Here is a 15,258-nt window from a genome sequence, read left to right as displayed (position 1 = left end):
TTATAAAATAAAATAATCAAAACAGTTACATTCTTCCTGTCATTATCTAAACAAAAAGGGAGGCAGAGGTATGTCATCATCTATCAATAAGCTAAGTTTCAACACAATTCCTTTTTGTAGTTTTAAACAGATGAATCTCAATATCTTGAATTCTAAGGGATCAAGCTTTCTATTTTGTGCACCTGTTTTTGGGACAGGACTTGAAAATGCCTTCGAGATAGCCAGAATTTTGAGATAACCGAGATTAGAGATTAAGATGAGATTAAGATTCAACTGTAATTGTTCCGAGAAAACATGTGATGAACAGACAGATAAATAAACTGAACTCAAACCTGTATTAAACATACAGATAAGGGAGCGACACAGTTTGGCTGCTAAAGACAGGTGACAGCTCATGTCCGGTTGGAATTAGAACAAAAATTTGGTTTGGAAGTTAGCTGACTGGCCGCTTAATATAGGTGACCACTAAAACAGGTTCAACCGTATATTTCTACATTCCCCTTCAATGCGAGTTTTTTCTTGGTACATACAAAAGTGTATCAAAACTTGTTTCCACAGCAAAATCAGTTATAAATAATATAAAATATATAGTATGTTGGAAATTCAATTTCCCTTTTTATGAAAAAAAAAAATGCATGCCAAAAACTGCTATGACCAGCATTGAAACATATACATTTAAACATATTGCACATTTAGGCAAGTATTTCATTTATAGTATCACAACACAAAGGTATTTATATGTACATATATACAACTAAGCCTTGTTACTGCCTGAACATTTTAAGTTCAAGCTAGATATTCCCATCATTTGAAAAATCTTACACTCTTACATCAACTTCATGTCCTAAAATAAAATGTCACCTCAAAATTCTCTGCTTCACTTTCAATCTAAGACATAAATATCCAACCACTTTTTTTGACGTACTGCTTACTAATGAAGAAAATTTCCACTGCCTTTTCTTCAGATTGAGTGATACTGTCTGCTGAAGGTATTCTTTACTATCAAAACTGTAACCTCCAATGAAGAGTATCTCGTTGCCAATGACAACAGGAAGAGTGCTACTGATTGGTACATTTAAGGTCAGCAGGTGTGTCCAGGTATCAGAGGCAAGGTCATATTCCTCTACACTCTGTGAAATGAATGAAAATGACATTGGTGAGAAGAAACAGTTTATAATCAAATAAAGAATGTGTTTGCCAAATATAAATGCAAACATCACACCATTTACAGAAGGGTTGTAAAATTAATTGTAAAATGTCTACACTTAGTTCTAGTATTTGTACACCTTTAAAAAGCAAATGTCTACAACTGCCATGAAAACTGTAAAATACCTTGCCTGTGACCTTGACCTTGGAGAACTAACTACAAAAGAAATGGAAAATGAGGTTACTATTATGTCTCCCTTCTGAGACATAAAAATTAGAGCCATATCCTGGCCCTAAATATTAAAACTGAACCATGATACTGTTGAAATGATATACATTTTGTACATGTACACTATAAGGAGCAACTTCTTTACAGTAAACATCACTGGCCTACTATATGTTTGTTGTGAAATGGCTGTTCTTCAGGAAATAATAATATGAAAGAAAATATCTGCCATTGTAGAAAGGTGTTTGGTCTTGAATCATTTACAGAGATTATATTGTATTTACTACAGTGGATGGGAAAGTATTTAGTGTGGTCAATATTCACTGATGCTTTATGGTTACACATTTCCCCTGCTACGGGATACATATTCTCCCATTAGCAAGTAAGATATGGAACAAAAAATGACAAAGATGTTCCCGTTTGTGAAGAAAGCACCAAATTTTGCATGAAATTACTTTAAGGTATCCCAAATCCTACAAGAGGAGGAGACACGCTATATCTGCCCTGGAACCTCCTTTTAAATCAGTTTATAAAAGGGAGGTAAAAAAGTCTTGAAAAAAATATTTTTTTTCCTTTGAATTGAAATTTATCTATAAAGTAATGTTTCATATGATCTAAACATGGATAACATATCACTAGCATAGACAAACAACCATTTGGTATTGACAAATATACAAAGTTTACTACAAAATATTCTTATTTTTCAAGATACATACTAAAAAGGGAGGTAATCAGATTTTACTGTATGTTTAATTTCAAAACTGCGAGTGAAAAGATGTTTCTTCGAAGAAAGCATGAAAGTTTGTATTTAAAAGTATACTGGATCAGAAATGGACTGCATATACGATTTGTTGGCTTGAATAGACCAAAACATGAGGCCCAAAAGGGGAACTACCTTTTTTTTATTTCAATTAAATATATCTAGAACAATTTCAAAAATGTTAATTCGTTACCTTAACCAATTATAACCCTTGAAACAAAATTTATTCAATTAGATTTTATACGCATTCAATACACATGACTCAGGAAAAATAATACGAGGTCCTTCAAGGGAAAATTGTTAAAAATCATATTTTAAGGGCAAATTATTATTTCATTCGTTAAAATATCATATTACTGAACTTAACATAAGTAAAGAAACAGAATTCATGGATCTTATATATAAAATATCAAAAAAGTAAAAATATTCACATGTTTAGGTCCACGAGGTAACCTATATATCTGGATTTATTAGGGCAATACATTTATATAAAAAAGAGAGGCCTTTCAATGGACCATTTTTATGTTACATAACAGTATATGAAATAATCATGTTTCAAATCAAATGACTCATCCAAAAACCCATAAAATAAAAGAAACTTATATTTACACCCATTCAATAGATATCTAAGAATTCTAATAGGCTTTCCAGTGCTTCTCTAATACATTTGTTTGACAAATTTATATTTACATGAATGTGTTATTGCACTGGCATCTGATAGGTTCTATGAAGTGTACATAGTAATGAAAGTCAAGTGTCATTACTGGTCAATCCAGATTCAACAGAATTAAGCAATGCAATGGTCACAATTAAGGTAGAAACTAGATAGAAAACTGTCAATTTTATCTAGAATATAAAAGGCCAGCTATTTAGTATGTTCATACCTTAATGTCTCTCCCCAAACATGGCTTCGTATATAAATATTAGAAATGTGAACATCAGGTAAATTAGATATTTTCATGCTGTCTATTTCCTTTTGGAACTAGAATGGTATCTGGCACCATTTACTGATTTACAGCTTGATACTTTTGTTTATAACATGACCATGTATTGTTCCAAAAGTTTGAAGTCACAACATGTGGTACACTAACTGGTACGCGTGCGACAAGGTACACATTTGTTTGCCACAGATGCATAAAAACAAAACCACAAGGGGATAATCTTACGAGCAACCAATACTGACACACACTGGTATTTTCTATAGTAAAACAGTTTGCTAGTTGTAAGCTGTAGCTTCATTTGACTGTTCCAAACAGTTCTAGTACGTACATGCTGACTAATTCCGTAGCAAGCCGTCTTTTTGGCATAAAAACAAGGACAAAAATCCAACAGGAAAAGACACATCCAAGAACGTAACTTAAAGCTAACATCCTTTATAATGCATTATCTTGCTGTGATACTGTCTCAATACGTTTGCAAGGCATAGGATATCTTTACTTATGGTTATGCCGTTTTAAAAGATTCAAGAAGCGCACATGACATCTGGAAGGATAGGTTGTTCTATCATGCAATGAAGCCAGAGAACATATTTTCTTAAGCAATTAGACATAATGAAAGCAAACCCCTGAGAGATGTTCACATATGTAGCAAATAACATTATATCAAACAGGTTGTAGACAGGCATTTATAGCATGCATTGACATTGCTAATCCTGTCAACTGGAAATGGTCAAGAGAACTGGTACTTAGCTTTAATTATGCAATATGCTTCATAATTAGCTGCTATAAGTTGGAGGAAACTCATCACTGTAACTACAAGAAAACATACAAAGGAAGATATAAATGCATCAAGCCAATCCTGTGTACTTACACATTTTGAAGGCATGTGTGCTAGTGAGTGAAATACTGGCAAATTACAGTTTTAGTTAAATATTGAAAGGGTTGTTACACTTAAAATTAAAAGTTGTTTGTTTAGGGTATCCTGATCGTAACTTTTCTTTCAACTTTTGTAAGTTTATCAGATACATGATATTATCATATGGGCTGATTTGGAACCTAAGACAGAAAATACACTATTTCGTTATTTATCAGAAGGCTTAATATGCAAAATAACTGTAGCTCAGTACATTTTAAGGAGACATTGTTTATAAACTAATCGATTAATCTTTACCTTAACAAATTTACATCTGACTCTATTTGGTATGACTTTCTTTATTTCTGTATCATATTTTCATCTTAAACATATTTTATATGTAACTATTTGCGTTCTTGTGGTGTCTGCAGGAAATCACTGCTCTTTGGAGTGGACAACTTCAGTGAGAGAGACCGTCTAGTGGTAAAGGTGTTGTCAGATCAATAGGAAGGTCGTTGGTTCAAACCGTACAAAGGTTAATCTATCATACAATACCAGTGCTATTTTTAAGAAAACGTAATTTTGACTGATTCGAAAACTTGAAATCTTAATCAAATTCAAATAAATTAAAATCATTGAATGTAGTATAAATTAGCAATAATAAATACAACAATATATTTAGCTCAAATTCCATTTTCTTTTGTTGTGAAGAAAGCATTAGGGTGATCGTATGCTTTAGCTTGAAGTCATTAATTGTCTTGAAAAACATAGAAATTATGTTTTGTATAAAACGTTTTACATGAATTTACATTATATTAAGTTATTGAATTTACAAGAAAAAAACAAAATAACCCCTTCTTTAGCTACTCTTCTGAATGCTTAATAATAATATTCATAGGGAAATTGAACTATCAGTACTCCATGTAAAGTATAAGTACTGTAAAGTTGATTATATGAATTACAGTATGTACCTATATGTGAACTTGTTTTATGAAATACCCTTAATGAACCTCAAAATGTAAAGAATGTTTAAATAAAATTTTGATATAATTTTAAAAATACTAAATTAAGTTTTGTTTACAAGAGTGATATAATATTCACACTAAAAAATAAAGTCATCCTGTAAATGAAATTTTTAAACAATTTTCCCCCTTTTAGGGCCTCATCTATGTCATTTGTCAGTGTTCCATATATTAAATGTGTATAAAATGTAACTAAATAAATATAATGTCAATAATAGTTACTTATCTAGGTTATAAATTAACCCTTTGGACATTGCTTACAAAAATATATGATTAAAACACATAGAATATAGGTCCCTTTTTGGGGCCTCATTTTAAGCTAATTGAGATTAGCGAACAGCGTGTCTCCTCCTTTTTTTGGATTCAGCATACTTCAAAATAGTTACATACAAAGTTTGGTGCTTTCTTCACAAAAGGAAACATCTTTTTCCTATAACCTACTCACTACATAGTCAAAGGCTTTTCTTGTAAAGCGAACTTTTACCCCTTCCTTCCTAACAGAAAAAAACACAACTCACATGTAAATCTCGGATTTCAGAGCCAACTTTTCTGCATCCACCTATCACATACATTTTATCATCCATGGCTACCATGGCATGATACGATCTTGGCTGAAGCAATGGTGCAACTGGTTTCCATGTCCCTACTTTACTTTCAAGAACCCAGACTCTGTTAGTGTGTTCTGCATCATCATGTCCACCCGAGATATACATCTTTTCTCTGAATATGCAGCCTGAAATTACATATAAATAACATATCTGCTATACAAGAAACAGACCAATGTTTTACAGACAGAGATAAAGGAGAAGTTTAGAAATACATGAACAATGTGTATTTAAAAATGCTCAATGCAAAGTTTTATAATGGAAGAACAGATTTTCACCTGAATATTAATGAGTCGCACCATGAGAAAACCAACATAGTGCAGTTTCTAACCAGCATGGATCCTAACCAGCCTGCACATCCGTGCAGTCTGGTCAGGATCCATGCTGTTCGCTTTCAAACCCTACTGCAACTACAGAAACTGTTAGCAAACAGCATGGATCTTGACCAGATTGTGCGGATGAGCAAATACACTATGTTGGTTTTCTCATGGTGTGGCTCATTTCATGATTACTCAACAGGTACAGAATACAAAGATACATCCATGACAGTATGCTAACTCAAAATAACACAATTTGCTTTGCAATCAAATGAAGCTTAACAAAAATATTGCTGATCAAAAACTGCATTTTGAAATTCACTGAGTGAATACACTTATATATGCAAACTGTATTTGACACTGAAGGCCTTTTCACTTTGGCATCAAATAATAAGGTCTACACCAACAGGGCATGTTCTATGACTTGGACTCTAACATGAATATAGGAACTTGTACTAGTATAGGGCATGAGTCTGTGAAAATGAGATCAACAATACAGATATATTTCTAAACTGAAGAAACTTGCCATAAATAACTAATCCCCCACCTCCTCCCCTCCACAACCTCCCCAAAAAGCCATCACAGATAAAATGGAGCATCAGTTTTGCAGTGGAAAATTATCTCACAACACATGACTGAATATACTGAAATGTATTACCCTTAACATTACTAAAATTCACAATCGATCAGTACACAGGAACTTACATGCATGCTCGTGAAGCTGAGTGTGCAGCTGAGGCCCTTCATACCACTTGTCTTCCTCTGGTATATAGTATTCTGTACACCTGAGAATACCAAATTGGTTAGCACCACCTACAGCATACAGCCGTCCCCACACACTGCCCAAAGTGAATAAACATCTAGCTTCTTTCATATGTGCTATCTAAAAACAACAGAATATGAAACAAAGTAACTCGAGCCTTATCAGCTGAACCGAATTGTTGCCTTTTATCTTTATACCAAGTTTCACAGAAGCAATCAATCTACTGTAAAATCATTAACTTCGTGATCAAAACGGCAATTTCAGGGGGATATGAATTTGTGGATTTCAACTTTTGAACATAAAATGAATGGGAATTTTACCTGTTCATTGGGATTAAATTTCGCGGATTGACTCAACCACGAAATCCGCGAAAATTAGTTCCCCACGAATATTAATGATTTCACAGTATTTAAACGCTATAGCAGAATCAACTTCGTTATGACTTTAACTACATTTAAGCAACAAAATAATGTATGTGCATATTCTCCTGACAGGGAGGAACATTTAGAGAAAATAACAGAGAGGAACATTAATTTTACAGAATATGACAGGGAGGAACATGTACAGAATATGACAGAGAGAAACATTTACAGGATATGACAGAGGAACATTTACAGAATATGACAGAGAGGAACATTTACAGAATATGACAGGGAGAAACATTTATAGAATATGACAGACAGGAACATTTACAGAATATGACAGAGAGAAACATTTACAGAATATGACAGAGAAGAACATTTACTGAATATGACAGAGAAGAACATTTACTGAATATGACAGAGAGAAACATTTACAGAATATGAGAGATGAACAGATAGAGAATATGGCATGAAGGAACATTTAGAGAGCATGACAAAGAAACAGAAGGAATTAGAAAATGTGACAGCGAGGAACATGTAGAGAATGTGACACAGCAGAAAATTTAAAGAATATGACTGAGGGGAACATTTAGAGAATATGACTGAGGGGAACATTTAGAGAATACAACAGAAAAAGATAAAACACCAGTTATTGTTAAAATGAAGTCTGATTACTGCATATCTAAACTAATGTTTTTATCTTTTTCTTGCAATTAAGATGAGTTTTAAAAATAATATAGTTACTTCACCCCATTCACCAATATGGGGATCCATTCTGTATGCCCCCATCACAGCAAACTTTGCGTCTTCATTGTGACTTCTCTGTCCGCCAGCAATATAGACAAAGTTTTCGTATAAACAGATGCAAAATTCTATCAACCGCACAGGAGATTTCAATCTATTCATAGTTTTAAAAACCAAGCCACCGTCTACAGAAGGAAGATTCCTTGACCTTGGACTGATATTTGATGCTGGCCTTTTAACATATTGCTCAACACGACTGTCTAAACACTGTCGACAAACTTCATCCAGATCTTGATACATAATGGGAACATAGCGCAGTCTTCGCTCCGACTGGTTACCAATTTGCTGATTATGTGGCAACAGAGACTGTGCATACACGCCCCCAAACATCATCAAAACTTCTCTTCCATTACGTATTTGACTAAGATCTTGACGTAAAATAAAAAACCTGTGAGGATTTGAAACATAATTAGAGAACGTTTTCCAAACATCGACATCAGTCAAACCTAATTCTTTTACTATATTGTCAATCTCCGTCAAATCAGAATGAATAAGTGATGGAATATGAATACAGTTGAATAGATTATCAAACCACTTCAATCTTTCCTCCTTGGCGTAAAGAATCCATTCAGAAATCAGTTTCATAACACCAACTTCTGAACTAATATCTATGTTTGGTACAGCAAGAACACCTGCTAGAACGTCTGCCGGGACCTCCCGTAAGAAAAAGTAGTCTGTGCTTTCTATGGCCTTTATATTTAGTGCAATTTGTTTATTCATTGCCTCCTCAACAGATTCCAAGCCATATGTCTGACAAATTGTCCACATTTTCCACAGGCGGTCTATCTCCTCACAAAATGGCGGCAACAAAATAATTAGCAAGTCACAGCATCTTGGATATATACACGGCATATCCAGATAATCTGCTGCTTTTAAAACATCTTCCACTATTTCCAACTCAAGACTTTCTTTAAATATGTCTTCTATTTCATTATCACATAATTTGTTATCTTTGTAACGGAACATTTTTATGAGAAGCTTGATAGTATCTGATGTGAATAGTCGTAGATCTAGAGTTTTCTCCCTTGTTTCTCGCATTTGGCTGTGCATCAGAGCACAAAAATACCTGAAATATGAGGACAATAACTTCAGCGTTTCACATGATATGAGACACTCTTTTCTTAATCTTTGGTACCGATTTACTACGAACTTGCAGGTTTTACAATACTATTGTAACTAAGAATTCTGATCAGAAAAAAAATTGTAAAATATGGTACAGACATCTACTGTTTGATAGTTTTTTTCTTGATTTCTTCTTACATACAACACAATGCCATTGATATTATGCATCATGCTACAGAACACCTAGGATGGCAAAAGGAACATTTCAAATTTTCAAAATATCTTGATTAGTGTTTAACATATCTGTGTCATAAGAAAAAATATGTCAAAATAAGAATTACAAGTATCAATACTAGCCAAAGAAAAGGTTTTCATGTCTGCCAATTTAGCATTTAACCCTTGCTATGCTGGACACGATTAATTCTGCCCTTGTGACCAGTGTAGATCATGATCAGCCTGCACATCCTTACAGTCTGGTCATGATCTGCACTGTTCGCTGCTCAGCCAGTATCTTTTGGGAAAGCAGGTCTCTTTTAACAATTAATGATACTGTCCAAATTGAAAGATGGACAATTTAGCACGGTAAGGGTTAATATAACAAGAGGACCATGATGGTCCTGAATCGCTCACCTCTTCCCACATGACCCAGTTTTGAAAATTACGCCGTTTTTTCTATTATTTGACATAGTGACCTAGTTTTTGAGCTCATGTGACCCAGTTTTGAACTTGACCTATTTATCATCAAGATAAAAATTCTGACCAATTTTCATGAAGATCCATTGAAAAATATGGCCTCTAGAGAGGTCAAAAGATTTTTCTAATTTTAGACCTACTGACCTAGTTTTTGACCGCAGTTGACCCAGTTTCAAACTTGAACTAGATATCATCAAGATGAACATTCAGACCAACTTTCATACAGATCCCGCGAAAAGTATGGCCTCTAGAGAGGTCACAAGGTTTTTTATTATTTGACCTTCTTACCTAGTTTTTGATGGCACTTGAACCAGTTTCAAACTTGACCTAGATATCATCAAGGTGAACATTCTGACCAATTTTCATGAAGATCCATTCAAGGGTATGGCCTCTAGAGAGGTCACAAGGTTTTTCTATTTTAAGACCTACTGACCTAGTTTTTGATCGCAGTTGACCCAGTTTCAAACTTGACCTATATATCATCAAGATAAACATTCAGATTAACTTTCATATAGATCCCATGAAAAATATGACCTCTCGAGAGGTCATAAGGTTTTTTCATTATTTGACCTACTGACCTACTTTTTGAAGACACGTGACCCACTTTCAAACTTGACCTAGATATCATCAAGATGAACATTCTGACCAATTTTCGTGAAGATCCATTCACACGTATGGCCTCTAGAGAGGTCACAAGGTTTTTCTATTTTAAGACCTACTGACCTAGTTTTTGATCGCAATTGACCCAGTTTCAAACTTGACCTATATATCATCAAGATAAACACTCAGATTAACTTTCATATAGATCCCATGAAAAATATGACCTCTAGCGAGGTCATAAGGTTTTTTCATTATTTGACCTACTGACCTAGTTTTTCGCAGCACGTGACCCAGTTTCAAACTTGATCTAGATATCATCAAGATGAACATTCAGACCAACTTTCATACAGATCCCATGAAAAATATGGCCTTTAGAGAGGTCACAAGGTTTTTCTATTATTTGACCTACTTACCTAGTGTTTGATGGCACGTGACCCAGTTTCGAACTTGACCTAGATATCATCAAGCTGAACGTTCTGACCAATTTTCATGAAGATCTTGTGAAATATATGGCCTCTAGAGAGGTCACAAGGTTTTTCTATTTTTAGACCTACTGACCTAGTTTTTGACCGCACGTGACCCAGTTTCGAACTTGACCTAGATATCATCAAGATGAACATTCAGACCAACTTTCATACAGATCCCATGAAAAATACGGCCTTTAGAAAGGTCACAAGGTTTTTCTATTATTTGACCTACTGACCTAGTTTTTAAAGGCACATGACCCAGTTTCGAACTTGACCTAGATATCAGCAAGGTGAACATTCTGACCAATTTTCATGAAGATCTTGTGAAATATATGGCCTCTAGAGAGGTCACAAGGTTTTCTTATTTTTAGACCTACTGACCTATTTTTTTAGACGGCATGTGACCCAGTTTCAAACTTAACCTAGATATCATCAAGATGAACATTCTGACCAACTTTCACAAAGATCCCACAAAAAATGTGACCTCTAGAGTGGTCACAAGCAAAAGTTTACGCATGCACGGACGACGGACGCTGCGCGATCACAAAAGCTCACCTTGTCACTATGTGACAGGTGAGCTAAAAAAAACTCAATGACTTGCACCCAATTTCCCCATATTTTATAACGTACCCGGAATATTCGACCAGTTTCTGAGCACATAGCTTCACCTTCCTGCCATCACCACATTTACATGCCCAAACTTCATTTTCTTCATTTGTTTCTGGCATTGTCACACTTGGCAGCTCCTCTTCTTCAAACCAGAATTCATCCTCTGATAACTTAATCTTCAGTCTTTGCCTTTACATCTGAAGTTTACAGATGTATTTGCTGTATGTAAAGTCTACAACAGATATCTACTTGTACTTCAGTGCTTACTTATTCATGACAATTATGAAATGGTGACACAAGTCACAGTGGTTAAAATTTACATCAACTCAGTACAAACAAGAGCTGTCCATAAGACAGCCAATACTCAACTATCCGATTGTCCCAGAAACAGGAATACTACCTTAAACGTTAAAATATCTATAGAGTTTCAGTCCAGTATCTGCATTAGTTTTGGACTTGTAACTTGAATGAAAAACTTTAACCATCAGTTTTTAACTTCAAAAAGGGGCATAATTTGGCCAAAGTACAATCGCGATCCTACGAAAAGCCAAGGGACCGGCCGTTTTTTTCGTAATATCGCATTTTCCTTCGATCGTAGCATAGGAAATTTCACTATACAGCATCTTAATATCTACACGTCGTAACCCATGATATTTAAACATGTGATTTTCGAATCGAAGTACAATTTTATATGTACATCTAGGTTTACTACAAATCTAATTCGAATCTGAACTTAGATGGTATCTGAAATTTAAAACGGGTTGCTTTTTCTTCACTTTTTATTCACTATACATAAAACATATTTAGGGTATATTGTTGCACTAGAACAAAAAATCGCATATTCCGATACCCTCAGCTACCCTTTACTGAATTGTTTGGAACAATAAAATGACAATATACAGACGATCAGGACTTAAATACCTTTTTATTGTTTTTATGCAGTGATTGTTCGAGATGTATAGATATCGAAGCAAGTGTGACTGGAATGCTATCCGATCGGATAGTTATAGGAGAAAAAAAATAACCACTTACTTCTGTCATATTGTACAGCGTATGTGTTTCGAATTTCAGTACTAAGTTTTCACACTTTAATTACTGTTTACGACCAGCTAAATGATAGTGACACTTTCCACTCTAAAGCATTTTCACGCCGTTATGGAAGGTGTGAAAATTTAGACGATACAGGTATTCGTAAAATCGCAACTTAAACAAGTTAAAAACATGCTTTAAGGGCATAACAATACATTCGTTGGAGCGCATTTTTTGCAAAATTGCATTTTCGTAAAACCGTGACTTTGTAACATAGAAATAAGAAGGAAAGCAGCCGGGACCACAACACCTTTTCGTAGTATACCGGTATTTCGTTAAATTGCGATTCGTAGCATCGCGAATGCACTGTACATGTCAGAGGTATGGGACATAATCCTGAGATGTTTGTATTTAACAAAGAAAAATAAAAAAGAAACAAGAAGCTGCGTTCAATAAACGCTTGATGCCCCCGGTGGCATCCTTGTCGATATAAAGCAACCCAAGTCCAAAATGAGGTCAAGGTCAAACTGAGGTCAGGTGATGTCTGAAGATGAGGAATGGTCACAGGTTACATTCTGTATTAGTATCAATTCATTCTTGTAAGCGGTACTGATGCTAGACTAAACGGTCCCATTTGGTTAACCAAGAGATGGCCCATATAAAGCAACCTAAGTCCAAAATGAGGTCAAGGTCAAGGTCAAACTGAGGTCAGGTGATGTTTGAAGATGCGGAATGGTCACAGGTTACATCTGTATTAGTATCAGTTCATTCTTGTAAGCAGTATTGATGCTAGACGAAACGGTCCCATTTGGTTAACCAAGAGGTGGCCCATATAAAGCAACCTAAGTCCAAAATGAGGTCAAGGTCAAGGTCAAACTGAGATCAGGTGATGTCTGAAGATGAGGAATGGTCACAGGTTACATCTGCATTAGTATCAAGTCATTCTAGTAAAGGGTATTGATGCTAGACGAAACGGTCCCATTTGGTTAACCTCGTACGGACGGACGAAAGAACGGACGGACGGACAGGACGATCACTATATGCCTCCCGCATCAGTAGATGCCGGGGGCATAAAAATAAGTTTCAAATCTATACGCCTTAAAATAACAGCTATATGTCATTGCATGCAAAACTTTAATCAGGCTTTTCTAAGTCCAAAAGGGGGCATATTTCTAAGTTCAAAAGGCAGCACAAGTTGGCCAAAATACATGTCAGAGTTATTGGACTTGACCCAGTAAGGTTGGTAATGGACCTACAAAAAGAAACAAGAGTTGTCCGTAACACAGCCAATGCTCGACTTTTGGAATTATTGTCCCAGAAGCAGGAAAATGTTACCCTAAATGTTAAAATATCTATAGAGTTTCAATCCAGTGTCTGTTTTGGAGATAGTAACTTGCATGCAAAACTTTAACCAGAAGTTTTATGTTCAAAAGGGGACATAATTTGACCAAAATGCATGTCAGAGTTATCGGACTTGATGAAATCAACTAGTTTTATAACCCTGAAGGCACATGTGAATTTTCAATTTAATATCTGCATTTGTACTGCAGATAGTAACTTGCACACAAAACTTTAACCAGAATTTTCTAAGTCCAAAAGGGGGCATAATTTGGCCAAAATGCAGGTCAGAGTAATGGGACTTGATGATATCAGCTAGTTTTATAACCCCAAAGGCACATGTAAAGTTTCAATTAAATATCTGCATTAGTTTTGGAGATAGTAACTTGCATGTAAAATTTTAACCAGGATTTTCTAAGTCCAAAAGGGGACATAATTTGCTTTAAATACATGTCAGATTTGTGGGACTTGATCCAGTGAGATTGGTAATTGATCTAGAAAAAGAAAAAATAAGTTTCAAATCTATATGCCTTTAAGTAATAGCTGTATGTACTTACACGCAAAACTTTGACCAGAATTTTCTAAGTCCAGAGGGGGCATAATTTGGCCAAAATGCAGGTCAGAGTTATGGGACTTGATGCTATCAACTAATTTTACATCCCCGAAAACACATGTGAAGTTTCAATTCAATATCTGCATTAGTTTTGGAGATAGTAACTTGCATGTAAAACTTTAACCAGGATTTCCTAAGTCCAAAAGGGGGCATAATTTGCTTTAAATACATGTCAGAGTTATGGAACTTGACCCAGTGAGGTTGGTAATTGACCTAGAAAAAGAAAAAATAAGTTTCAAAGCTATATGCCTTTAAATGATAGCTGTATGTACTTGCATGTGAAACTTTAACCAAGGACTGTGACGCCGACACTGACACCAGGTTGAGTAGAATAGCTAGACTGTTCTTCAAGCTAGACTATTCTTTGAATAGTCGAACTAAAAATTAGTTTCAAAACTATATGCCTTTAAATGACAGCTATTCGTACTTGCATGCAAAACTTAACCAAAGTGTGACGCCGACGCTGAGTAGAACAGCTTGGACTATGGATAACTGCTTCTTTTTGTTAATGCCAGTAGCCACGTTTTGCACTGAAGTAACCAAATGTAGAACATCTATCATAAAATGAAGTGCACTATTAATAATAACAATAGTAATGACAGTGCGCTTGACTTTTAAAGCTGTTCCAGCTAATACTTGCTTACATTCAAAACTTTACCAAAATTTTCTAAGTTGAACAAGAGTTTTTGCAGGACAGTAAGGGATATGGGCCTGTAGTTGGCTGGGTCTGAACTGTCACCCTTCTTGTAGATGGGAGTTACATTTGCATTTTTCCACTGAGAAGGTATAGATCCCTCATGAATGGATTTCTGAAAGATATTAATTTCAAGGATTGGTGACACTGACAGTTCCTTTTGGACTTTTCTATGAAAAATTTTGTTATAAAAATGTAATGTGTCATTTAAGACAGATCTTTACAATTGCAATTCACGGATGTTTTCTTTCCACAGGCTGCTGTAGCAGTCTAAAACATTTTTTTGTCTTTATAACATATCTGGAGATTTTGACAGATGTAGCCCAATTTGTTTAGGATACTTCTACTTGCACACCG

General features: G+C 35.0%; 1 protein-coding gene across 2 annotated transcripts; it reads right to left on the bottom strand.

Annotated features, from left to right (window-relative positions):
* Positions 1-574: 574 nt before the first annotated feature.
* On the bottom strand, positions 575-15,258 carry LOC123549426 (kelch-like protein 9). 2 transcript variants are annotated; one of them, XM_045337526.2, is made up of 7 exons: positions 15,126-15,258; positions 11,249-11,424; positions 7,737-8,862; positions 6,573-6,750; positions 5,464-5,678; positions 1,333-1,363; positions 988-1,130 (listed from the first exon to the last, which is right to left on the bottom strand). In XM_045337526.2, the coding sequence occupies exons 2-7, from the start codon at positions 11,344-11,346 to the stop codon at positions 1,114-1,116; spliced, it is 1,665 nt and encodes a 554-aa protein (XP_045193461.2). In that variant the 5' UTR covers positions 11,347-11,424; positions 15,126-15,258; the 3' UTR covers positions 988-1,113. The 2 variants fall into 2 exon arrangements, with proteins under 2 accessions (XP_045193459.2, XP_045193461.2); XM_045337524.2 differs by lacking the exon at positions 1,333-1,363 and having other exon boundaries at positions 575-1,130; positions 15,126-15,257.

Source organism: Mercenaria mercenaria, chromosome 6, assembly GCF_021730395.1.
Source record: "Mercenaria mercenaria strain notata chromosome 6, MADL_Memer_1, whole genome shotgun sequence".
Taxonomy (NCBI): domain Eukaryota; kingdom Metazoa; phylum Mollusca; class Bivalvia; order Venerida; family Veneridae; genus Mercenaria; species Mercenaria mercenaria.
Note: the sequence above shows the minus strand (reverse complement) of the source record. Positions and strands in the feature narration are given on the sequence as shown.